Source organism: Atta cephalotes, assembly GCF_000143395.1.
Source record: "Atta cephalotes unplaced genomic scaffold scaffold00079, whole genome shotgun sequence".
NCBI classification, from domain to species: Eukaryota; Metazoa; Arthropoda; class Insecta; order Hymenoptera; family Formicidae; genus Atta; species Atta cephalotes.
The window spans coordinates 681555-706782 of NW_012130143.1; the positions used below are offsets into that span (position 1 = coordinate 681555).

At 37.1% G+C, this 25228-nt stretch overlaps 3 protein-coding genes across 3 annotated transcripts; 1 reads left to right on the plus strand and 2 right to left on the minus strand.

The window, feature by feature from the left end:
- Positions 1-3535: 3535 nt before the first annotated feature.
- LOC105624461 lies at positions 3536-8925 on the minus strand. The gene is made up of 7 exons (XM_012205821.1): positions 8473-8925; positions 7372-8387; positions 6431-7298; positions 5708-6057; positions 4899-5265; positions 4655-4725; positions 3536-4499 (listed from the first exon to the last, which is right to left on the minus strand). The coding sequence occupies exons 1-7, from the start codon at positions 8923-8925 to the stop codon at positions 3536-3538; spliced, it is 4089 nt and encodes a 1362-aa protein (XP_012061211.1).
- A 2425-nt stretch (positions 8926-11350) lies between these two features.
- On the minus strand, positions 11351-17217 carry LOC105624462 (cyclin-G-associated kinase). The gene is made up of 7 exons (XM_012205822.1): positions 17094-17217; positions 15845-15906; positions 15182-15767; positions 13874-14676; positions 13074-13799; positions 11808-12962; positions 11351-11458 (listed from the first exon to the last, which is right to left on the minus strand). Exons 1-7 carry the CDS (start codon positions 17215-17217, stop codon positions 11351-11353), a joined length of 3564 nt encoding a protein of 1187 aa, XP_012061212.1.
- Positions 17218-20987: 3770 nt separating this feature from the next.
- Positions 20988-24138, plus strand: LOC105624463 (ubiquitin-like modifier-activating enzyme atg7). Its single transcript, XM_012205823.1, has 8 exons — positions 20988-21184; positions 21470-21947; positions 22043-22359; positions 22439-22739; positions 22832-23179; positions 23308-23423; positions 23586-23883; positions 24094-24138. The coding sequence occupies exons 1-8, from the start codon at positions 20988-20990 to the stop codon at positions 24136-24138; spliced, it is 2100 nt and encodes a 699-aa protein (XP_012061213.1).
- The last annotated feature ends 1090 nt before the right edge of the window (positions 24139-25228 follow it).

Here is a 25228-nt window from a genome sequence, read left to right on the forward strand (position 1 = left end):
TCTCTCTCTCTCTCTCTCTCTCTCTCTCTCTCTCTCTCTCTCTCTCTCTCTCTCTCTCTCTCTCTCTCTGAGAATTGTTACGCTGAGATTACATCTAGAAATTGATGATTCCAAATCTCTCGGTATTCGTCGCGACAGAGTTGCAACCGCGTAGAATTGCATCTCAGAAGGAGATCGTGGAGACGATGATGATGACAACGAGATAAGTACATTTTGCTCTTATCTTTCCGTGCATATGATTTCTAACAGGCTCTTGTTGGCGCACAAAGACGTAGAGGGGCTCGACCTTTAATTCAGTGCAATAGTGTTCCTTCAGGGGGTATCTAATAGAAGACACGTTATGTACAAGGGACATCCTTGAGAGAAACATCAGAAAGGGATTTATTCCCAGTTTGTGAGAACGAAACAACGCGAAGGAAAACGAAGAAAGAAGAAGGGTGGAGAGAGAGCTCTACTGAACTAAATTACTGGAAGAACCCACACGTTACGAGGAGAATTACAGCTTATATAAATTAATTTTAATAAGTCTATCTTTGATTTCTTTAGGCGCGGGTGACTCTAGACTGGCCCCCTATATGTTTGTATTTTGATCACTTCCTGAATTAATTGCAGCACAGATTACGCCTATATAGTCTGCCGTGAATGGTTTACGTGAAAGGTCCATCTTAAGTCCGGTTTCACCAACGTAAGATTAATTTTAATCTCAGTTTACTTATCTTTTTCTAATTCCTTTTTACTGCTTTCTTTTTCTAATCGTTTCTATTACATATACATTATCTTTATCTCTTTCCAATTCTAAAATTGGAAAGAGATGAGAAATACATTGAACCTCAGTTAAGAGTTAACTATGAGTTGTGAAATTGAGTCTAAGAATTAAAATAAGATGAACCGAAATTAAAGTTAATCTCATTAGTAGAAACGGGCATTAAAACAAGATAACGAATGAATTGAACCGAGATTAAAATTAACCTTATATCGGTGGAACCGAGCTTCAGCTTCTCCTTCGGCAAATTAGCCCAGCGATATGACGGAGACGAGCAAGTTTTTGAAGGTCGATGAGAGAAGCGAGCGAGAGCTGAGTGGTGGTGCGTTCCACGTGACAAGACACCACGTGTCTTAGTAAACGTAGGCGAGATGCGGCGTGTCGGTGCATGCGTGTGCGTGTGTCATCGGCGGGATCGTTTAACGCGCTCATAAAAACGCTTAGCAAGTTTCGCTGAACGCAAACCTGGATGCGATGACCCCCTCGTAGGTGCAATCATTCAGGACACTTTCATCGATTTCGAACGCGCGGCTCCGGCGCGATGCGACGCGACGCAAAACGCATCGCGTCGCGTCGAATTGACGCACGTAGAACCGAAGGAACCACCCTCGGGATTACTAGCCACGACCTATTTAACGAGGATAATGACGCTCTAGCTCTACCGGAAAAGTATAGTCTACTCCCACGGCGGCTCGTTCGCGTTCGACCGTCGGCGATCGTCGCCGCCGCGTTCCTGGGAAAAAATAGTCGCACGTACACTCACACACGGAGAGACCTACTCACTAAGGACTCGACGAGGAATTTAGTTTAAATTTTTTGAATACAATAGCGTTCTACCGAGGAGAGCTATGAAACTAAATAAGTCTATATTATACTCTATCGTACAATATAATGTAGTGAAATATTCGAGTACAGTACAGTACTAGTTTTAAGTAAAGTATCTTTTTTTTGGGCGGATACGACTACTCCTCTAAGGCCTCGCTCATATAAATCTTCTCGTTCTCTTTAAATTAATTAAATCGAATCTCGTCTTCCTCCTTTTTCTTTTTTAAATCTTTTTAGTCCCACGCACATCCATGTTCTACTATCTAAGTTGAATAATAATGAGACTAGACGTGAGTTCGCCCCCTTTTTCATCAAGTAAATCGAAAGAATTCGATAGACGAAGATGGGAGACATGCACATCGATCAGTAATAATTATTCAATTCCGATAATGTTTCATTTACAATTCCTGAATAAAATTTCGCCTATCAGTCTAGTAAAACCGTCAGAAGAAATCGATAAATTCGCCAACCACGGGTCGGAGATTTACCAAGTTGCACAGCGAACGAACGAGCAAAGTTATCGCATAATACCGGACCCCGGCGCTTATCTAGCTAAAATATACATTCTATTACACATCTCTCATGTCGGATGAAAACAAACAAAGTCGAAGTTAATACTGAGTCACGAAGTTAATACTGATGTTTGGCACTGCTTTAGGAGATAATTGCGATGTCACGAGGAATTCGCGACGTGGTTGCGAAAAAGAAGAACCTTCTTAGTTTAGATATTCACTTCCAGTCCTCTTGCCGGGTCCGATTTCAGGTATCAAATAACCCGCGAATATATATGTTAACTCGATTAGAATTCCGTCAGACCTCCAAATCCTTTCCTTCCTATGCGCGATAATTGTAAGATTTAATACATATTATCTCGCGTTAAGTGGTCATTCTACGCCGAGAGTCCATCGAGCGAGTCTCTCTCCTTCCGCAGTCACAGAAATTATTAAAGTGGCAGTATGCAATCCAATTCGACGAGGTTCGGTAGATCAGCGTTTCTCAACTTTCGCTACGCGTTACGCCTTGCCTATGACGAGGTATCTGGAATAAGAGTTCCGCCGTATTTACAATATTCAGTACAGACGAGAGATCGAAGAAACGACAGTCTCGAGATATTTACACTCCCCAAAGGGACGAATTATCCTAGTATGCGTGGCCTGTTCAAGTTTTTATTTGCGAGCGAAATGCCTCCGTCTCTCCATCGTTACCGTCAGAAAGAAACGCTAAATGGGAATAGATGCCCGATGCTGCATCCATAAATCATCATATTCGTTGTATTCGTGCGCTTGGTGTACGGCTAATCGATCGCCGTCGCTGGGAGTCAGTGGTGCGAATAGTTGCGGATGGAGACCCACTCAATAAACTTGGACAGACCTGACCTGATGAATGTTATTTTTTTTTGCATAAACTGGTTTTGAGATAATTTTTGAAAGAGCTCTATCCACTACGTACTAAGATCGTGACGAAATTCGTCGAAGATCGGAGTTGAGAAACGCTGCAGCGTACAATATCTGGTACCATAGCAATCGAGAGAGACTCACCCCAGGCTGCCGGTTAATGTAGAGTTAAAATGTCAACAAGAAAATATCTTAGTACTCATATGTGTCTCGCTACCTATTTAAGACATCACTACTAGAGTTTATAGCACTTTTGTTTATCCTATATTATCAATGTACGTAACAACATATGAACAATCAAAGAGATCTCTTCTCCATTCTTTTTATCTCATCCCTCCCCTCACTCCAACAGCAGAAAATTCTTTCCAGTTACTCGCATCGCCGTGCCTGTGGCTAGTTCTTAATTTTTCCGATAAATTGTCGGATTCCTCTAACAAATTGACCTATAAATCTGATATTGCTTAAAATCAACCAAAGCCCCTCAAAGGCTCAGCAATCCTCCAAAAGCCGAACTGCTTTCAAGAACTCTCCCTTAATATGGGGCGGTCTCCTATCAAGGAGGATGCAGATCGCGGTGGTGGGCCCTGGCAGTTAGAATGGCCTTCAGCTCGGAGTCCAGCTGTTTCTTGGTTCGCTCGCTTACAAACTGACCGCCCACCACTGGCTGGGTCAATCTCGGCGACGGCAGATCTGCCATTAACTTACTACTGTCGCGATTCTCATGACTCCTGGCGCGTCGGATGGGCTTCTTGATCGACAACGCTTCCTCTTGGGTCTTCTCTTCGCCGGAACGACTCAAGGAAAACGTCATTTCCTGATTCAGGGTATACGTTGAACCACGACTACCACCTCCACCGCCGCCACTACTGCTGCCTATAGCCTCCGAAGACCTGGTGAGGTCAATAGTTCCGGAGCCCCATTCGCGCGATAATTTTCTCCCGATGGCGGATGTGAGTTCGCTGTTCGGCGACAATAACGGGCTCCTCGACTGATAGCCAGCCGAGTGCGGAGGTCTCAAAGTGGCGAATACCGGGAAGGATTGGCCTCGCTTGGCCGGGCTGCGAGGATATCTCGGCGTTGGCACGCCACCGCCCCCAGCGGTAGAATCACGACGAATGGTCGGTGTGCCGGCTGAATCGCTTCTAGTAGGTACTAACGGACGCAGAGTCGCACTGCCGCCGAAGCTAGCAAGACGCGGTGGCGGCGATCCACCATCTCCGTGGCTCAATCTACGGCCTACCGTCTCTAGTGGACTCCTCGCGCGCAAATTAGTGCTGCTGAGTGTGAACTCGCGCGGCTTCATCGGCGCATCGAGACTCACCGGCGACAATCCTAGACGAGATGCCGACAAATTCGTCGAACTTCTACTCTTCTCCGATCGTTTAGGACTTCGAGGCATCAGCGGACTCTTGCTGCGACTTCTCTCTCTACCTTTTCCCAATTTCTCATCTTTTTTCACAATCTTGGCGGTATCGTTCTCCTCGGGTACCGTCTCGATCTTTTCTTCTTGTTGTACTCTAAAAGAAATTTAAATATTCAGAAGTTTCTTACACTCTGATACCCTCTTCTATTATTCTATTCTGATATGATGGATTATAAAAAAATGTTGGTTTCATCAACAAAAAAACAAAATTTGTTTCTTTTGATAAGCTTGAAAATTATATTCTCTTACCTTCGAATTTCCTGAATCATCTCGAAGAACTGTGCTTTGCTCTTACGTCTGCGACGTTGTTCATGTTCCTTCTGAAACATGGAAACATTGTAAATATTTAAAAATTAAAATAAGCGCACTCCATAAGTATGCAAACGTAAATTTTCAAATAAAAAAAACTCTAAGTTTTTTCAATTATTTCAACTTTTACATTATCACATTCAATTCACGAACTTGTGGGTCGTTTAAAATTGAGGATACGCACTCGTTTAACGCTTTTCTGGAAAAGCGATGCGATCTGGCCTTGTCGCACCGTGTGCACCAATTCGCGAGCAGCATGATGCGGCGAGACCAGTTCCACACAGTTGATAAACCTGTACAGCTTCTGCGAGAAGAACATGACGTTGCGGCTACGCCAGATGGAATCCTCCGGTCTATGCCGTAATCGCGGCAGCGTGTATTTGTAGAAGAGATGTTCTCCCGCTAATATAATGGATCCAAGCACCACACCCATTCCGAGCAGGCAAAATACTCCGGCCACGGATGCGACTCCTAGTGGCCTGGGTTGACCACCCGGATCAAAATCTAAGTCCATCCCTGCTCGACCGCTTAGACAAGGTAGATCGCCGTACCTGGAATTATTTATTATTATTATTATAGCTTACTTTATATAAATTGTTTACCTCACTGATTTTAATTTTTTTTTAATACTGATGATCTCATTGTTATATAAACATATGAAAAAACGTATAAAATGTATAAAACTAATAAATATAAAACTAATAAATAAATTTATATTATATATGTTTAATATGTATAATAAACTACGTTCAATACACGTGTAATTTTCCAAATAAATTGATTTAATGCAAAATAAGTTTTTAAAGAGACAAATAACATACTTGCTTATGTTTTTCTCGCATATATTCTGCGCGTCGGACTTTATTTATCACCTAATGTATTTTCGTCTAAGGTAATTATTACACTCTCGTTATCGCGCAAATAAAAAGAAAAATCGCACGCGAACCGATATCGATTATCCAATTTTTGCACTTATTTTTGCGCATCGCTTACCATTTTTCTTGCAAAATGTCGAGCAACCCGTTGCTTGTATAATTCGCTATAACTTTAGATATGCTTTCTTTCAAGGGATGTCCTCGCGTAAGCGCGATTGCATAAGTGTCCTCGTTGATAGTATCGCCGATTTTCTGCAAGCGGCAACCGTTGTCAGTCGCCCGATAATAATCCAGAATCGGCGTGTCCGAGATTAAGATGTCCAGAGTGCCGTTTCTCAATTTTTCTACGCCCTCGGCGACATTCGACAAGGAATATCGAGCCATGTGGGACCATAATTCGGGATTCGCTTTTTGCACGTAATATTCGGCTGCAGAAGCTCTCGGTGCACCAACTCTTTGTGACAATAACTGTAATATAATATATTAAATATAATATATTAATATATAATATATAATATTATATATTAAATATAATATATAATATATTAAAAAATCTAAATTCATATATATAACCGAAAACTAGAACAAAATAAATATTTTTTTTTGCTATTTAATAAATAATCTCAAAATTATATATAGACATATATTATATATAGACATATATTAAATATTGATATATTTAATATTGATATTTAATGTGAATTTTATGTAAACAATTATTAAATAATTATTAAATAATTAACAGAAAATATTCTCTCAGAAATTCTTTTCCTTTTACTTCTTACATTAATTCTTATCGTTTATAAGCATTCGTGAATTTATAAAGAGTCAAGATACTCACGCTTTTATCATGATAGTTGCTCACTGCAGAATGAAAAAAGAGACCGGCGATAAGGGCAGCTATATTAGCCGTGTACGAGGCCACAAAGATAACGGAGAAGCCGCCCCAAATATTAATAAGGAACTTGTTAGGCCAAGACTTTGGCGCCTTGAAGGCCACGAGGTGGCCGCACAGAAGACCCCACATCACCCACAAGGCGGAGGCAATGGAGAAGTTCTTACTGCGCTGCCTGCCCCAGGGATTCAAGCCGAACGGGCTAAACCATTCGTAGAGAGCGACGGCGATCGCGGTGAGATTCAGTGACGTAAACACGGCGATCCACAACTCCGTGCTGAACGGGAACAGAAACGCAAATAGCGGTATTTCAGAACGTAGTTTCGGCGCCGTGAGAAAACTCACGCCGCTGAAGTAGTACGGCGTGGTGAAATCCACCACTTTGGCACGATGGGTAGATACACTCAAGGCCGCAAACGCTAGCTGTGCTCGACCAGACACCAGCTCACCCATCACGCCGTTCCATGTGCCGTTCCGATTGTTCTGTTTGCCAAACAATCCGTCCTCCGCTAGATATAGATTGAAACGAAATCCAAGCTCGCGCGCCACTAAAGACAGCAGATCCATACTCAGGCCGTAACAGCACATCACAGTTTTACCTTGCCGGCAGGTGAGGCCGCGCAAACAGAAACCATCTTGTAAATTCGTGATCATGGTGAACGGTGATGCCTGTACGGTCACGATACTATAAATCGGCATTCCGATCTTTTCGCCGCCCTGTTCAAGATATGCCGGCATGATACCGCCGCCCGGCCAGATTATGGTATCTAAACGGACTTCCCTGCCTCCCTTGATAGTACCGACCTTAGTCCACCTGTTAAACATTGATGACATTAATTATTCCATCTTTTAACAATAGATACAAATATCTTAAGAACAAGTTGTACCTTAATTGAGTCTTATTCCCGGGAAACCTGACAGCTTGCAAATTCAGCAATTGGAATTCTGCCTTGTCCTTGGAGATTTGTCCCATGGATTTCCTCAACTTACTCGTCAAAATTGCAGATACATTTTCTCGCGCGTCGCTCTTCATGAATTTAGTATTACGATCCGAGTAGCATTCCGGTACAAAGTGTTCTTTGATCTGCGCTTCGCGCATACGACCCAGCCTCGTTTTTGTTTCCAGGAAAGTCTCGTCCAAAGCCTGCGAGGTCTCTCTCAGCATTCTAGTTAGTATGGTGTCACCGCCCATGATTTTGATACCAGACGGTCTGAGCGCAAGCATTCCGATCGGCATGAAACTTTTGGAATTAAGTTCTCTGTCACTTGGGAGTTTCACGACCTCCTCTTCGTCCTCAAAATTGAAGCTTTTATCCTCTCGCTTGGTCACGATCTTTTCATCTCGCCATCTATACTCTTGCAGCCGATGTATATCGTTGGTCAGACTCTGTAGCGGATTCAGTGAGGGCAGTCGCTTATCATCTGACGCGAGATTTATCGTTCGCAACAGCGGTAAATTTTCGTTGGTCGCAACGGCAACACGCGAACTGTGAAGAAGATGCGAACTGATGATGTTGGGCTCGTTCGGTCGCAGTTCCGCCTTAAGATCTAGCCAAAGCCACAAGAATCTGCCCGAGAGCATCTCGAACTTGCCGGCTGCACCGAGAATCTTTCGGGCGTTGTTTAGATCGCAGGCCATTACTACGACTCCGCCACTGCCACTTTCTTCGGCTACTCGCCTCAGCCTTAATCTTAGAGTTCTGTCGTTTGTTGGAAGGTGTATAATTGCACGAGGTGTTAACGTTGGTGGATTCGTTTGTAAAAGATGGGTGACGGGTAGGAGAGTAGTATCAATGAGAAGAGTAAACGCATGCCAATTAGCCCGATGCATTAAAGCGGCAGCTGCTGCTCCGACTTCTTTGGGACTCGAACCTATACGGTTCTCAAACCGGCCAAGATTTCCCTGTAAACAAAAAGTAATCGCTTTTATCTTTACATTATAAGACGTAATTATATAAGCGATAAAGTTCGTGAATGTGAATGTGTACCTGGCGAAGAAAGTCTCTGTGCGTAAACGGTAACCACAGAGCTGGAAGGTTCAAGGCAGCAGCAGCCGTAACGAGAAATCTGGCTGCCGATCCTCCCCCTATAATAAGGCTTAATACTGTCTTTCCGCCTTCGATGTCTGTACAAAATTTGTTTAACACTGACAAGGGATATAACAAGGAATCTGTCATGGGTGTCATCCTTGTTTCTACATATGACACATCCATGTCCGCATGAAAAGATTCCAGTCTCGCTTCCTCCCATGCTTTCTGTACGTCTGCCTTGAAAGGAGTCTGAGGCTGAGTTAAACATACCACTATCCGCCACGATGCGTAAGACGATCTGAGTCTGGCCTTCGCTGCTCTCAGAGACTTGGCAGCATCCGCGGTACCGGATACTGACATAGAAGTCCCTAATAAGAGGAGAATTACAACTCCAGTATAGGAGCTAGGCATCTTCCTCAGTTTTCCTTATGCTCCCCTTCCTCTTTTTCTATTTAGCTTTTTTGATGTACATTGTTGAAGCGTAGGTCTAATCTGTAAAATAACATTTTCGTTTAAAATATTATTGTGTATCATTAATATATTAATACATAACAGATAAGTTTCTATTAACAAATATTTGTTAGCACTTCACTAATTTTATCGTGTGCATGATGTATATAATTCATTTTTAAATTATACTTCATAAAAAATTTTTCCAGCGCAAGATATACTTATAATTATTATTTATTTTGCACTGTTATAAATATATATAAAAAAAGTAATCCATTTTTGTATGTACTACGAAGTAAAACGCTAAACAATAATTTGTTAATATCAACAATTAATAAATAAAAGATTTTTAACAGTATCTTTCACTACCAAGGGTAGTTACCCTGTTCCACTTTCTTTTTTGCATTTGTCGAAATAATTTTTTCGACACAACAAGCACATAGATTCGCGTTACAACGTGCATACACTTCAAAGGGAAGAGAGATTCTAAATCACATTCTAAGAACTGTAATCCGTACGCGTTTCGAGAATGCACAAAACAGAGACGACCTTACCTCTTGACGGAAGGGATAGAAGGTCGCGCGTCTGGTGGGGGTTTAAGAAGAGCAGAGCAGGGATCGCTTTTTAGCCACCGCCGCATAATAGCCGTCGATCGGGTAAACCGTGTCAATCGTCGCGAGGCACTCGGTCAATTGGTCGGTGCGGAGGACACGGACGATAAGCCACCCATCACTTGTCCACCCCCGGATCTACCCCGTGCGTAACGGCCATTTTCGCGAGAGCAGCCCCTCCCTTTAAATTTCATCCCTGTGGCATCCTGTGGTCCACACGAGCGCGCTCGTGATATACACATGTATTGCGCCTGTCTTCCTTGGTGTATGTGTATCCTTGCATGTATCGGCGGCTTTCTGACAATGCCACTAACACTCGTGAATTTTGCTGACGCCCGTTATAAATGTCTCTCACAGTGTCCTATGAATTAAAAAAGAACGAATTTCTTGAGCTCTTCCTAACGAAATGTCATAGAAGTTGTGACCTGATTTTGTAATGTCTCTTGAGACAACTTGAATCCTTTTTTGAGTAATATAAGTGAAGAAAATAATGATTTCGAGTTATAAAAATATGATGATTGTAGATGGTGAAAGAACTGAAAAATAAAAATATATAAATCAGGACTTAAGGGATTCAACTGGAAACTTTAGAATTGTATAAAGAAATATTCGATTTTTATTTCGTTGTTAGTCTGCTCACAATTTTAAATCTGTGGACAAATATAAAATTTTCTCAAACTACATTTTCAAACAATTAAGTAACATAGAACATACTTATTAAATGTATTATTTAAGTTCAACTAAATCAACACTGTTTTGGAATCTTTAATTCAAAACTTAATTACTAAAGGATAAAAAATTGTAACAATGATCTTCAAAATTTTACTTAAGGAAAGTTTTATTTTAATTTTAATCAAAGAATCTCTATTAACCAAAAAATATTGAATCAAAAAATATTGAGACACTGTATATTGAAGAAAAACTGAAATTATTCACATCAAAATTTGAAAATGAATTGTATCAATTATAATTAAGTCTGTTTAACTGTAATTAACTATCTTAAGTTTCTTTTGTATAATGTTTCATGCTTTCATTAAATTATTAAATTAATCAAAATAATTTATTAACAAAATTAAATTAAATGTACTAAAAACAGCTTATTTCATTAAAAAAATTTTTTTTTATTATATCTTGTTTACCAGTAATGGTATTCCGTGTCCTAATTAATAGAAAAAATAAAATTGCACAATTGTATATATATATATTGTAATTACGCATATATATGATTTTCTAAATTTCATAACAAAAAGATATTGTATTACAATTTAATAGCGTTGCACAATTTTTATTGCAATTTTTTTCATAATTAAGATAATGATAAATATCGTGACATACGGAATACCTCTACGGCAATCCTCGAATCTTCAGTGGACAATAGTGCAAAGTTTTTTTTCGGCCGGAAAATAGCTTCGTATATTTGGGATCCTCTTTTTAATGTACATTTGCGTTATATACATATATGTTACGCCACACTGCCATAATTGGGAGCATTTTAACTAGGTTTACAAGGCGTTGAAACAATAAGGAGACGCGTCCCGAAGCACCGCTTCGCCGAACTCGCTGTCGCCTCTGAAGACTTTACTTTCTCTCTCGTTCTCTTTCTTTCGCACCCTGTCTTTCTCTCTACAGCTAAAATAACATAGTCGGAATGCAATTACATGGATGCAGTCATCTCATGGCTAACGAGATTCCTGCCCCATTCTTAGCTCCCCTTCCGCTAGGAATTAAATTAATTACAGAGACAGGTTTTCAATAACGGATAACAATTATTAAAATTAGCTAAATAGATTTTGCTGCGATGCATCATTCTCGAACGTGCTCCATGCATTGTTCAGCTCCATGAAAATCAACTTTGCTATATTCTCATTTGCTGTGCCTGCTTGCTGCAACATAGAAACAGATTCCCATTAAATTTTTTTCTTTTGAATTAAAAACTATTTTAACAAAATTAATGTTTAATTATTAAAATAATTATTAGAGTAACTGATTTTTTATTATCCTCTTTGCCAACTTATTCATGCAACTTATTGTACTATTTCAAAAAATACTAATTAAAAATATATTTCTATTGTTTAATTTATTGTTATTATTAACCAATTATCTTAATATCATTTATTAAATTATCATTTAGAAAATTAAAAGATGTTACTATTTGCAAATAATAAAAAAACATTGATATTTGCACAATAAAAAGGATTGTATAAATAATGATATTTGACAAGATTCAAATACCTTGTCTGGATGTACAGCCAAGCAAGCTTTTCTATAAGCTTTTTTGACGTCCGCAGCCGTGACCAATTGATGCATTTCACAACGTTGCCACCTTTCAGCCTCCGGCCATAGAACCGTATGTAGGGAGCAGAGTAAAGCTCGCAAATTTCCTTTTTTGCCCTCCGTCCATTCAGCGATTTTTAACCTATCGGGATCCATCGACTTGGCCGCTTCCACCTTTCGCATCTGATTTATTGTCTTCGGGCTATCTTTATCCGCCTTGCGCGAACTAAAGAAATTATATCCCTGACTACCGAGCAGATCCTCAAACGCATCGCCGCTCGTCTTTTCCTTCGCTTTACCACTAAATACGTCCGAGGCGCCGCTGTTTGCGCCGTTGGTCTCGTTGGTCGTCGCATTGGTTTTGTGCATTGTGTTCGGGCTGGAATGAATCGGCGTGCTCGCAGGCGCTGGACTTGCCGACTGTGGGGTATTCGAATTTCTCGGCGTACCGTTCCAACTGCCCGCCAGACCAGCGCCTAATGATCCGGTCAAATTCGCGAATGGATCCTTATTAGTCTGAGCGGCGAAATTCGGCACGCTGGCATTTCGTGGAAAATTCTCTTCAGAATTTGGGCTCTTGGCGGTGTTCGCGGTATCTGTCGCAATATCGCCGAGAAGATTGCCTGAAACATTCCCACCCAGTGGATCAAACATCAGGTCGTTCACTTCCTTGCTTGACGTTGTTTGATGTTGCCCGAATAATAAATCATTCATGTTCAAATTGCTGTTATTCAAATTGCTTGTGTTGCTGCTCCTCGTCGCGGAATTGTCATGTCCGAACAGTAAGTCAGTCGAGGCGTTATTGTTAATTAAGGGTATCGAATTGGCGGCCTCAGCCTGCGACGCCGACACGCCGAAACCACCCAAGAGATCGCTTTCGTTCTGACTAGAACTAGAAAAGATATCTAATTCTGGATTTGCCGCCGCGGTGGCGAGAGTATTTGAGGTATTATTGGTATTATCCGGCATGCCGAGATTCAACAAATCAGCCTCCTGAAAGCTATTTTCTTCGATCTTGGTTGATTCTTCCTCCTTTGGCTGTTCCAGCTGTTGTTGAGGCACCGCTTCGTGTTGTAAAATCTTGTCGGTTTCATTTGACGATACTTTCTGAGCCTGCAATAACGTCAATTATCGATTATCATCAACTTTTCAATGTTTTGTACTCTTCAATGTAAAAAAACTAAATAATTATAATGTATATCTAACAATAACAAAACATTCTACCTCTTCCTGATGAGAAGTTGTCCTGAAGTTCTCCAGAGTTTCTTCCATTTCCAATGTCGAGCCAAACAGTGGATCCGGTACGAGCTTGATACATGTTTCTGCTTCCCACGGCGCCGGCACCCTCGATAGTTTTGAATTTTCCTCGCCTATCATGACATTCAGCACAATGCAGAACTTGCCACCGATCTCGGGAGCATCGTCCAGGTCGCGTTTCTCAAATGTCAAGGCGCTTTCAGTGATGGGCACGTAGCCAGTATGGAAATGTAATGAGGCAATTTTAATACCAATTACACGGCCGAGCTGCTGTCTGGCGTGGTATATTACTAGAGTGACGTCACCGCGTACAGCCGCGTCTCCTAGAATCAAGCAGACCTTGCCCTCCATCATTCCAAACAGCTTCATTTCTTCGTAATTAGCTTTCTTCGTCGTGAAGACCAACGCGCCGTTACTATAAATTTCTATGTATGGTCGACAACCATCTTTCGCTCTGGTGAATAACGGTACTGGCTGTATGATAACAGAACGGAGAACCAGTGGTTTCGTATGCGGAGGCCGATCGCCACTGAGCATACTCATGTAATTAATACTGCGTAGTTCGGAGGGTTGCAAATGCGGCGGCTGGCAACGCCTCGTTGTGAATAGAGCGATTGCCTCCTCAACAGTGATTAAGGCTCTGCAATGGATCAACAGAGTGCATGCCACTGTGGCACTCGCTCGATACCCATCCTGAAAGACAAATCAGTAGGATAATCGCGTTATTATGTTTAGCAAACGCTTAATTTAAATTGTGACATACTCACAGTACAGTATAGCACCACCACGTGATTGAAGTCAGCGTTCAGATATTGATAAATATCTTGACAGATCTGGTACAGAGCGAATAGCATAGGTGCGTTTGATTCTGGAGTGGCGTAAGCAAACGAGCAATCGATGTGTCTACCGGGGAGTCGCGTAACATTCGGTCGGCCACGGGACAGATTGTACAGCTGGATCTTGGCAGGCGGTGGGTGTCTGGTGTTGAGGAATACTCTCACGTCTTCAACGTGATTAGCCCTATAGGCAGACTCAATCCCATCGGCCGGATACGGCATAATAAGTATGCGCGATGTCAGATAACTTGCATCCAGTTCTGTCCTGGCCATACTCTGTTGAACGGTATGCATCACCTTGCTGGAGGTATCTTTCAAATTACGCAGAATATTGCCAGCGCCGCCCTTCAGCGAATTGAATAGGCCGGTCGAGCTCTGAGCCGCCGGGATCTTAGATACCGTCGTCTGCACGGGAGCCGGTCTCGGCGGCGGCATCGTTACCGGCGCGGTGGAACGAGAGGCCGACGTTGGCACACTTGACGATGGTGGTGGTGGTGGTGGCGTTGGTCGCGGAGGTGGTGACGGCTTGATTGTGACTTCGATCCGTGGCGGTTCTCTGAGATCGAAATTGTTCGATTCTGCGATTGCAGCCAAACGTTCCAAGAGCTGTGCTGTTGTTAACCTCTGTATGGGCGAGATTTGTAGGCATCCCTTCACCAGATCGTGCAGACACGCATATCGTGGATTGGGCGGTAACGGTGGATACTTGCCGTTTACGATTGCTAGTTTGTTACCTGCACGAAAAATACTTTAATGAATGCTATTATTGTAATAAGATATCGGATTTCTATAACTGAACCAAAAATATATATTTTTGGAATTTAAAATGAAAATAAGTGCTTGATATAAAAATGCGATTGATATAAAAAGCGAGAAAGTTCTAATTCAGTCTAGTGTAAGAATAAAAAACAAATCTAAAATCAACATATATATTCAAGTTTATATAATATCTAAAAATACTTCTTAACGATATAGTTTCTCCAATTATTTCCTATTTCTTTATATATATTCTATTATTTTTTTATAAGTTGAGAAAAAAAATTATGTTCTTCATATTCATATCTAAAATCGTGTAAATCAGATTTTATGTATTTCTTTGTATCTTCAAAATCAAGAAAAATATTTAAATATTATTATATCCTTTCTAATGAGTTATCTTATGCTTTCACATTCATTATCAATTATAATATCTGTACGCTCTAGTTAACTTAGTACTTAGCAAATCAGCGATTATCTTACCTTCAGGAAAAGGATGCCGCAATGTAATCAAAGAATACAATATACATCCTAAAGCCCAACAATCCACCGGAGGCCCTATAGGTTCATTGTTCCATGTATCCATCATTTCTGGAGCACGATACATGGGGGTTGTACATTTGGCCATCTGATCTTCTAGAGTGGCGCGTTTTTGAGCATTCCATGATGGATCCGGTAATATTTGTTGAGTTGAGGCGCTACCAAAGTCACAAAGTTTCACAAGGCCGTCTCTCCCGAGCAAAAAGTTCTCCAGCTTGATGTCCCGATGCACAAAAGGTTCTGGTTGTTGGCTATGCATATGATGTACTGCACGTGTCGCTTGATAGGCTATCTTGCACACTTGGGCGAGAGTCAATGTATTCACAGACACATTCCTGAGTATATCTGCTACTGTACCGCCAGGACATAATTCAGTGACAACCAGATACTCGTATCCTTTTCGCTCCTCTCGCTCCAATCGTTGGGCATACAAGAACTGAATAATATTTGGGTGATTCGACAATCTCTTCAATGTTTCTATTTCTTGTATAATGACTCTGTTTGCATCTTCATCAGCAGCAATAAGTCTCTAACAATAAAAAATAAACTTTTTACAATACAACAAAATGTAAGTTGCAAAAAGGAGAGTTGAACTAGTTTAATTACCTTAAGTGCATATTCTTTTCCTGTAGCGACATCCTCTACCGCAAACACCAATGCCCATCCACCTGTTGATACGATGTTTGCCACAAATTATCTAAATGTTAATGATACATAATTCGATTACGAGGACAAAATATCTCTCGCTCATGTTTTTATCATGTGCACAAATAAATTATTTATTATCATTAAATAATGCCCTCATATATTTTATATAAAAAGAAGCTGCAAATTTCAAGCTGCAAATTTCTATAAATGTTCACGCGTGTTTTAAGTATTAGACACAAATTGCCAAAACAAACTAAAAATTATGTTATATTTTATTATTATATTCACTATAATGTTAAATTCAATATAATTTTATTTAAATTATAAATCGTCTATCTTTTTGAAATAATAACTTTTAAAATTTTTATTCTACATATTTACTAAGTAAAGACAAAGATTTAATTTTTACTAAAAAATGGAATGATTAGTATAAAAAATTAAAGAAAACTGGAATTATACATAACATCTACATTATTTAGTTTATAAGATAACCTTTTAAAATAACTTTACATATATCAAAATTTGCAAATTACATCTTACAAATAAATTATAATATAAATTTTTTAAAAATAAAGTTAAACTTTCTGCTAAATCAATTTCCTGCGGAGTGTGATAGTTTCAATATTCAACATAACAAACAGAATGTATGACTATTCAATTGATATAAGCTATATTAATACAATCAATAGATTCTAAATATAATTAGAAAGGTGTATCGAGATAGCTTTGCTATTCATTCATTTTCAAAAAAGCTGTAAATCGAAAGACTGAGCAAAAGAAATCACCTGCATTTTGAAACTCGTAGACAATTGTTTAAAAAAATAAGCGATAAGTTGTCAAACGGCAGTAATATCCGATAATATTCGAGCTAGAGTGAAATCTGTGGAATGTAAATGCGTGCGATAAAGAAGCAGAGACAATGCTCACTAATGTCAGAATAGATTATCGCGCTGTCTGGCCGTGTGTCAAAACACGCTTGACATATGACAGAAGGACAGATGTCACACGCGAGATTAGCGAGATCCTAGCTCTTTTCTCCTCTCCTCCGCCTTTCCCACGCGATCGTCTACAGCCTTTTTTTTCACGATGCGAGAAAAGCAGGATACGATCGACCTTATCGGTCGTAATTACGAAAAGTCGCCGGAATGTGATTTGACACTTCTGACAGTAAGCTGAGATTCGTACCAGCCGGAGATGATAGACTCACCCTCGGCAATCAGCCGCGTCACTCTCAGTTTCACATTGTTGATGTCCAACATCTGACCAACATACTCGTTGCCGCCGGTGCCGCCGTTTAGGTACCCGAGCGCGGATCTCAGGTAATCCGACATCTTTCCCTGGATCTGCCTCGATGGGCAGTTGGGCACCTTCTCGAATAGCCCACTCTTACAGACGCGTTGTTGCGGACAGCCGATACCGTGCGGCCATATTGGCGCGGCGATATCTTCAGCACGCAGCCGCAGCGTTGATAACCAACTTCAGGTGCCACCGATCGCCGATATCGCATTTGGCGATATCAAATACAAGTCGATAATTACATAAAAACATTATAATTCTTTTACATAATATTATAATATACACTCGATATTTGATTTTACACTCGACTTAAGAGATTTTACCTTTCGCACGAAAAAAATTTTTGAAAGAAACAATATTATAATATAAACAATATTATAATATAATAATATGTAATTATAACAAATGTAGTTTTTTTTAATCATAAAATTAACAAAAAGAAGAGCATAAATCACAGCACAAATTGTTCTTTATGATAATATTTAAATTTATTTTATATTTTATATTTAATATATTAAAATTCAACGGTCATAAAATATAATTATAAATATTTTCTTTCCTCTTGTACGCGAATTTGTTCAGCAACCACGTTTTATGATGTACTTGTACAAGAGGAAAGAAAGCGTTTATTTATAATTATATTTATGACGTTGAATTTTAATGTTAACTTTATGTAAATCCTGCGTTTTTATTGATATTTGTAAATTTACTGAAGATGGCCAGATTGTGGCTGAAACGTCTAAATAATTTATAAGCTTAATTATATATTAAATATTACAAAGAACAACTTGTGCTGTGGTGTTTTATGCTCTTCTTTTTGTTAATTTTTAATATTATAATAGTCGTACTGTTCTGAAGAGAAATGCGTTATAGGCAACCAATCACGACGCCGATTACAGATTGCGGAAGCATCGTCCTCGCGATCTTCGGATTGCCCGATGCACTTTTAACTCCTTTCCCTCCCGTTCCATTTATTCACACAGCGTGTAATCACGCTTGCATGCCGATAATATCTATCATGATGTAAATAGACATCATTGTCTATTTGCGTAATCTTGTATAATTCTATGTGAATTTATATATTACCTATATAGTTATTTAAACTATATACAGAATTAATTTTTCTGGCTTGGAACCCAAATCAATTGAATTTATATATTTCTTTCCGCGAAGGGATCATGTCCGTAACGAACAGAAGAACAATGGAAGAGAAAAATTAAGCTGACAGAGAATGATAAATATTTCGAACTCTCTGAAGTTAGAATAAAATGAAGTTCCGCGCTTCACTTCTAATGAATTATTTAAAATTATCTTTAAAATTCTTATTATTACAATTTTTATTATTATCTTCTAAATTATTTGAAGTGGAATCTTTCACTCTAAAAACTGAAATCTCTTAAAAATTGAAAATTGCGTCATTCTTTTTTAAGATTGACTCCATTTTCACTCTTTAGAATAAAATTCCATTCTCCAAGAATTTAGGATTATAATAACAATAATAATATTTAGAATTTAGAAATGAACAGAATATAAAACGAACGTCAAGTTTTGTGACAAGTAAGGATAAATATTATAACAGAAAAAAACGCTTTTTTTTTAAAGTTTAGTCAATAAATATTAATAAAAATTTAATTTATGAATTGTTAATAAATAAATTAATAATTGATATAATGACTAACAAATCCACTCGATCAAGTTTTCCGATTCTTCTCACAGACAAATTTTTCAAACATCTTTTCGCGAAGCGCAACTTGTGCATATATTCGTTTTCACTTATCTGAAGTTAGGCGCGCAAGTGACACGTTTCTCCGCTAGAATGTGTTTTAGGGTGCGTTTCGAGTCACGCATGAAGCGCATGATGCATCATTTGTCTTTGTTTATCAATTAATAAAAAAATAATAGATCCCAGTAAACGAGAATAGATTAAAATGGATTAAAATTTTTTTCTATCCTCGTATTTTAAATAAATAAATTTTAAATAAAGAATACTTTTTTTTTTGGATTTAATTGGATTCAATTAAATTCAATTGAATGCAATTGGATTGAAAAACTACATTTCCTATTCAAAATTTTGAATTGAACAGTATTCATAATTGTTTTGTTGTGCATAGAAAACATTAATATTATTTTTAGATTGAAAGGCATAGAGATATGCTTCATGCAATTCCTATAAATGAAATAAATGAAATAAAAATTTCATTCAGGATTGAAAAGCATTCATTTTAACATTCGTGAATCAATATTTCTGAAAATCCATTTCAATTCTCATTTACTGAGATCATGCACTTCATGCGTAACTTGGAACACACTTCAAAACTGACGCTTGATATATTCGCACCGATATTATTAAAAACCACCAACACTGGATAAATTTTCGGTGGTATAAAAAGAGCCCGGAGGTAATTGAAGAACGCTGACAATTGATATAAATTTGCTTATTATTAACATAATTTAATTATTAACATATAAAATATTTGATTCATGCATTATTAAATTTATGATTTTTTTATTATATAAATGTTCCATAAATAAATGTGCATACTTGTAAAGCTATAATATCATATATTGCAGAATTATGAATATAGATTAGAATATCATATATTGCAAAATTGTAATTTTTCTGCAATATCATATATTGCAGAAAAATTACAATTTTTTTCTCTGCAGTTATCATCTCTAATAATCAAACTTTGACGATAACATTGAAATCACAATTTTAAAGAAAAATAGAGTATTTTTCAGCGATTGAGTTCTAAATGCATAAATATGTCTATTAAACTAAAACACATAATTAATATTATCAGTTTTTAACTCTTAATCACATCAATATTCTCAAGGACACCTACCGTAAGGATGTCGACCTTTAAGTATTTCGTCGGTGATATTCGTCAATGGCTATAGCTGTTTTTTCATACAGACGCTCAACGCTCATTTTTAGCGTCAAAACAGGTCACATGTCACAATGCTTGCTATTCGCCAATTTTGATCTGTTTGACCTGTTTTGATTCTGAAAATGAGCGTCGAGCGTCTGCACAAAAATACAGCCTATTACGTGACTTTTGACGCCGAAAATGAGCGTCGAATATCAATATGAAAAGGCACCTTTAAGTTTGTTCGCGTTGCATACTTCAGCATGCTCCAATATGTTCCTACTATAGCTCCTATTTACTCCAACGAGCGCGTTTGAGTGAGTAGGAGCTACGGTTGGAGGAAATAGAAGCATGTTGGAGCATGCGACGCGAACAAACCTCTTCTATAATTCCATCATGACGTTTGTGACGTTCATCTTTGTTTATGGTTATTGTACACGCGCTTTCTGTTTGCCACTTGCTTTCGTATAATCGCAGCAAATGTTGCTGACAATCAACTCTTATATACATGTGTGTTAATTAATGTTAATTTACAATTTAAAGAAAAAGAGACAGATAAAGATGTTCTATTTTTGAAGAGTATGATCCATTATTAAAATATTTAGGTTCGTTATATTTTTCATTGCAATCGTCAGCTTAAAGAATTGCATTTCTAAACATTGATGTACAATTATAATACAGAAATGATATAGGATTAATCTAAATTTGTGATATGATATTATTCTTCTGCAATATTGTTCAATGCCAAAGAGATATATGTTTCATTGAATAATCTTGTGTGTATATTTTAATGTGCCTGTGAAATCTTATCTTTATTTATGATAACAGAATGTATTGCTATTGCTTTTTAGTTGTGAAATATTTTTTTATTTATGTTATGTTATTTTATTGTTTCCTTTGTCTTTCAGATTTAAGAAAATTATTAGCTTCTAAAGATGTCTGAAATAATAAGATTCACAAAATTGAAAACGGCTACAGATCCAACATTTTGGGCAAAATTTGCAGAATTGAAAATAGACAAATTGAAACTAGATGAGAAAACCAAGATACATGTATGGGGGAGTTTTGCTCTTCAACCGATGGATGAAGGACGGACCAATCCATTAATACTTGATTGCATGTCATTTAATGAGTAAGTATTACATAAGCATGAGAATATGATTTGTTTTTTTGAAGAAATAGATTAAACTATGTTTTGCAATGTAATTTGCATGTATATTAATAGCTTAATAATAATGTAATAGCATAATTATTAGCACAATATCCAAATATTATAGCCGAATATATCTTCAACATTTAATTGATGAAATAGCAATAAATTGGTACTAAAGTATAAATAACAATATATAATTAATATTGTATATATATCCTATATTGATGTAATAAACAGGATAAGCTCCATTTAGATGAGTTTCAGAAATTTGGAAACAACTTCTCATAATGCCGGAGTAGCATGCTGTGGCTACATGATTAACATAAATACCTATGAAGCATTCAGACAAATAAATCCCGAGAAGTTTATCGACACCATGGGCAAATGCATTATTGATAGTATCAGAGATGGCACAGCCTTGCAAGAGCCTTCACGACTTTCGATATTCTTAATATTTGCATACTCGGATCTTAAGAAGTATAAGTTTCATTATTGGGCCGCACATCCAACTCCTTTCTCATTTCCGGAAACTTATTCGGTCGCACCAATGAAATTTGCATCTGGTGAATTTACATCCAATCAAATAGATAAATTACGTGCAAGCTTTCTTCAGCTGGATGCAAGATCGAGAAACTTCTTCACAGTTTTTGTGTCTGGAAAGGATGATTTGAATGTTGATAGTTTGTCAAAGGGAGTTGAATATATAAAACTAAATGTTAGCAGCAAAGGAGATTCAGAGCAGGTACAGTTTGATAAAGTTATATTTTTATTTTTTATTTCCTTTTATAATAAAAGAAATTTTTATTATTATTGATAACTTAAATTTATCTTTATCAGGCAAAAGAGGAGCTATACTTTGCATTTTATGATCCTTGCGCAAGTGCAGAACCTGGATGGCCCTTGCGAAATCTTTTGTATCTATTATTATGGCATTGTCCTATGTATTGCTTTACACGCAACATCAAAATCTTGTCAGTAAGGAGCGATAAAATGCAAACTGCAATTATATTTACGCTTAGAATCAAAGAAGATAAAGATATAGAAACTATGAGAGAAACTATTTTCAAAGAACACTTAGTAGGATGGGAAACCAACATAAATGGAAAAATGGGTCCTAACATCGCGGATTTATCTAACATTATGGATCCTACCAAGTAAATTTAAGTTCTTCAAGTCAACAATTTTTATGTACAGAAATTTAAAAATGTTTTTTATATTTGTATGTTACATTAGACTATCAGACAGAGCGATCAACTTAAATCTGAAATTGATGAAATGGCGTCTTGTCCCTGATCTAGATTTGGAAAAGATCAGTGGTTTACGATGCCTTCTTTTGGGTGCCGGAACACTTGGATGTTCTGTGGCAAGAGTACTTCTTGGCTGGGGTATCAATAATATGACGCTCGTAGATAATTCTACCGTTTCACACAGCAATACTGTGCGCCAAAGTCTGTATATGCATGAAGATGCGGTACAACGTCGGCACAAAGCACATGCCGCAAAGGATGCTTTACTTAGGATACGTCCTAGTATGGTAAGTATATATGTTTATTAAATTTGTTGCATTGTGAGACAATATTTCGAAGTAATTCAATTTAGTCAATAAAATCACTTATGGTATTGCAGAATGTGGAAGGTGTGGTTTTGCATATTCCTATGCCTGGTCATGTAGTTGGCCAGAGTATGATGGAAATGACGAAGGAGGCTGTGAACAAACTTCAAGAACTCGTAAATAATCACGACGTGGTGTTCTTGCTTCTGGATTCACGTGAAGCCAGATGGTTGCCAACCCTCTTGTGCGCCGCGACGAATAAGATAGCTATCAACGCTGCTTTAGGTTTCGATTCGTATACGGTACAACGACACGGTACACGCGATCTTTCCGATTCTGTTTCGCCTAATTTAACGATACAGAATCCTGCAGGATATGATCTTGGATGTTACTTTTGTAACGATGTAACGCAACCCGGGAATGTGAGTACATATTATTTTAATATCATATTAAATCCCGAAAAAAATTTATATAATCTTTTTTTTTAACCAACTTATAATTACTTCAAATAAGATATATTTTAATTCTGTGATTACTATTTTTGTTCTAGTCACAAACTGATAGAACACTCGATCAGCAATGTACCGTAAGTCGGCCAGGTTTGTCACAAATCGCTGCAGGTCTAGCAGTTGAATTACTTATGGCAGTGACACAACATTTTCAAGGGTAAATTAAATTCAAACACAATATACAGATTTTGTTTATATAATTTAAATAATGTTTAATTTATTTTTACTTATACATATGTAAATGTTTATAGGTTTAACATATATGTATGTAGATGATTGATAGGTTTAACAATTTAATTTTTTATAACTTTTTTTTTAGAATTTCAGCTAGAGCGCTTATGAATAACGATAGGGACGATTGTCGAGAGAATGTCGACAATCCGTTAATAGGATTATTGGGTGGCGTACCTCACACAATACGGGGCTCGCTTTGGGGTCACGAAATGAAGTTGACTGTCACACATAGATCCCTATTTTGTACAGCTTGCTCAACACCTTTGATCAAGGAATATCAACATCGCGGTTTTGCTTTCGTGCTCGACGCTTGTAATACGCCAAATTATCTCGAGAAATTATCAGGACTCGAGGAAATACTGAAAAGACCAGATCTGGATGAGGTATATAATGATATGCATAAATAGTCAAGTGCATCTAAAGTATTACAAAAAAATATTTTTAAAAATTGGAACATTATTTCTGTTTACATATTAGTTTCAAAATCTTTTTTATTTTAATAAATAAAAATTAATATATTTTTGTTGCTTTACGTAATTCATTTGCATTTGTATTTGGTATTATACATTACGTATGTATTTTTCAATTTTCAGTTATGTTATACAATGGATAGTTCGAGCGAAGATGAAGAATCATGAAAAAGAAGCCATGATAAATGATACAACTAAAATGATGAAATGCGTACAAAAGAAAATGTATAATATGAATTTCATACATAAGTTAATTGCACGGTTTTTATATAAACAAACTTATATGTATATATATATATATAAAACACATTTTATGCGGAATGCCATTTTGAAAAACAGCACATTTAAACTAATCAAAGTTATAGTGTATTGAATCAAAACTTTTAGTAAAAATTGTTAATATATGAGAGAGATATATATGTGATGAAAGTCTTTGTGCTTCTTCAAATTTGCATAATTGTCCATGTTGCATATTTTACTTAAAATCGACGCATTATGTATTATCTATAATGTATGATTTTATCATTATTATAAAAATTTGCACTTATCTAATGTTAAATAAATTCTTTTAACGTGAATAATAACATTTTTTGTTTTTGAAACATTATAACTCCTTATCATCTGTATAATTACTTCCAGTTTTTATTTTACAATTACAGAAATATATAAAAAATTTATATTTCACTTAATATAAGACATAATTAAATAAAAAATTACAATTCTTATATTATCATGCTGTAATTGTTAGAAAATAATTAATGTATTTTTTATCATGTTTAAATGTATCTATGTTATTTGTAAAACATTTAGGCCCGATTGCACCAACATTTTACTTTGATTTAGGCTTAAAACTCTCTTTTTCTCTTTAAAACGAGTTTAAAGTCAAAATAACATTGATGCAACCAATCTTAATCATTCATTTTTATATCTCATTATTATTATAAGAATATATTTGTAAGTTATTGTAAATTTAAATGACATATATGGCAAAATTTGAATATCTTATTTGAATAGCTTGAATATCTTATTTGAATATCGTATAAATTTTTCGTATGTTACATCACTTTTAAATATAAAGAACAACTTCCAAATCACGTTCACTTTTAAATATAAATTATTCATACAATATATCATTAATTAATTTTAATCTTATATAAATTTTTTTATTGTAATGATAATATAATTGTAATGTATATATAATTATGTACATTTTATTTAATTTAATAGTATATATTGTATGAATAATTTTAGTTATTTA

Coding starts and splice junctions, on each gene's coding strand:
- LOC105624461 (XM_012205821.1), bottom strand. CDS start 8,925: ATGCCTAGCTCCTATACTGGAGTTGTAATTCTCCTCTTATTAGGGACT. Junction 7,299..7,371: donor GGGAATAAGACTCAATTAAG/GTACAACTTGTT, acceptor AATGTTTAACAG/GTGGACTAAGGTCGGTACTA. Junction 5,266..5,707: donor GACATTTTGCAAGAAAAATG/GTAAGCGATGCG, acceptor AAATAATTCCAG/GTACGGCGATCTACCTTGTC.
- LOC105624462 (XM_012205822.1), bottom strand. CDS start 17,217: ATGTCGGATTACCTGAGATCCGCGCTCGGGTACCTAAACGGCGGCACC. Junction 15,768..15,844: donor GAAAAGAATATGCACTTAAG/GTAATTAAACTA, acceptor TTTTATTGTTAG/AGACTTATTGCTGCTGATGA. Junction 14,677..15,181: donor GCGGCATCCTTTTCCTGAAG/GTAAGATAATCG, acceptor TTTTTCGTGCAG/GTAACAAACTAGCAATCGTA.
- LOC105624463 (XM_012205823.1), top strand. CDS start 20,988: ATGTCTGAAATAATAAGATTCACAAAATTGAAAACGGCTACAGATCCA. Junction 22,360..22,438: donor AACATTATGGATCCTACCAA/GTAAATTTAAGT, acceptor ATGTTACATTAG/ACTATCAGACAGAGCGATCA. Junction 23,424..23,585: donor GTGACACAACATTTTCAAGG/GTAAATTAAATT, acceptor CTTTTTTTTTAG/AATTTCAGCTAGAGCGCTTA.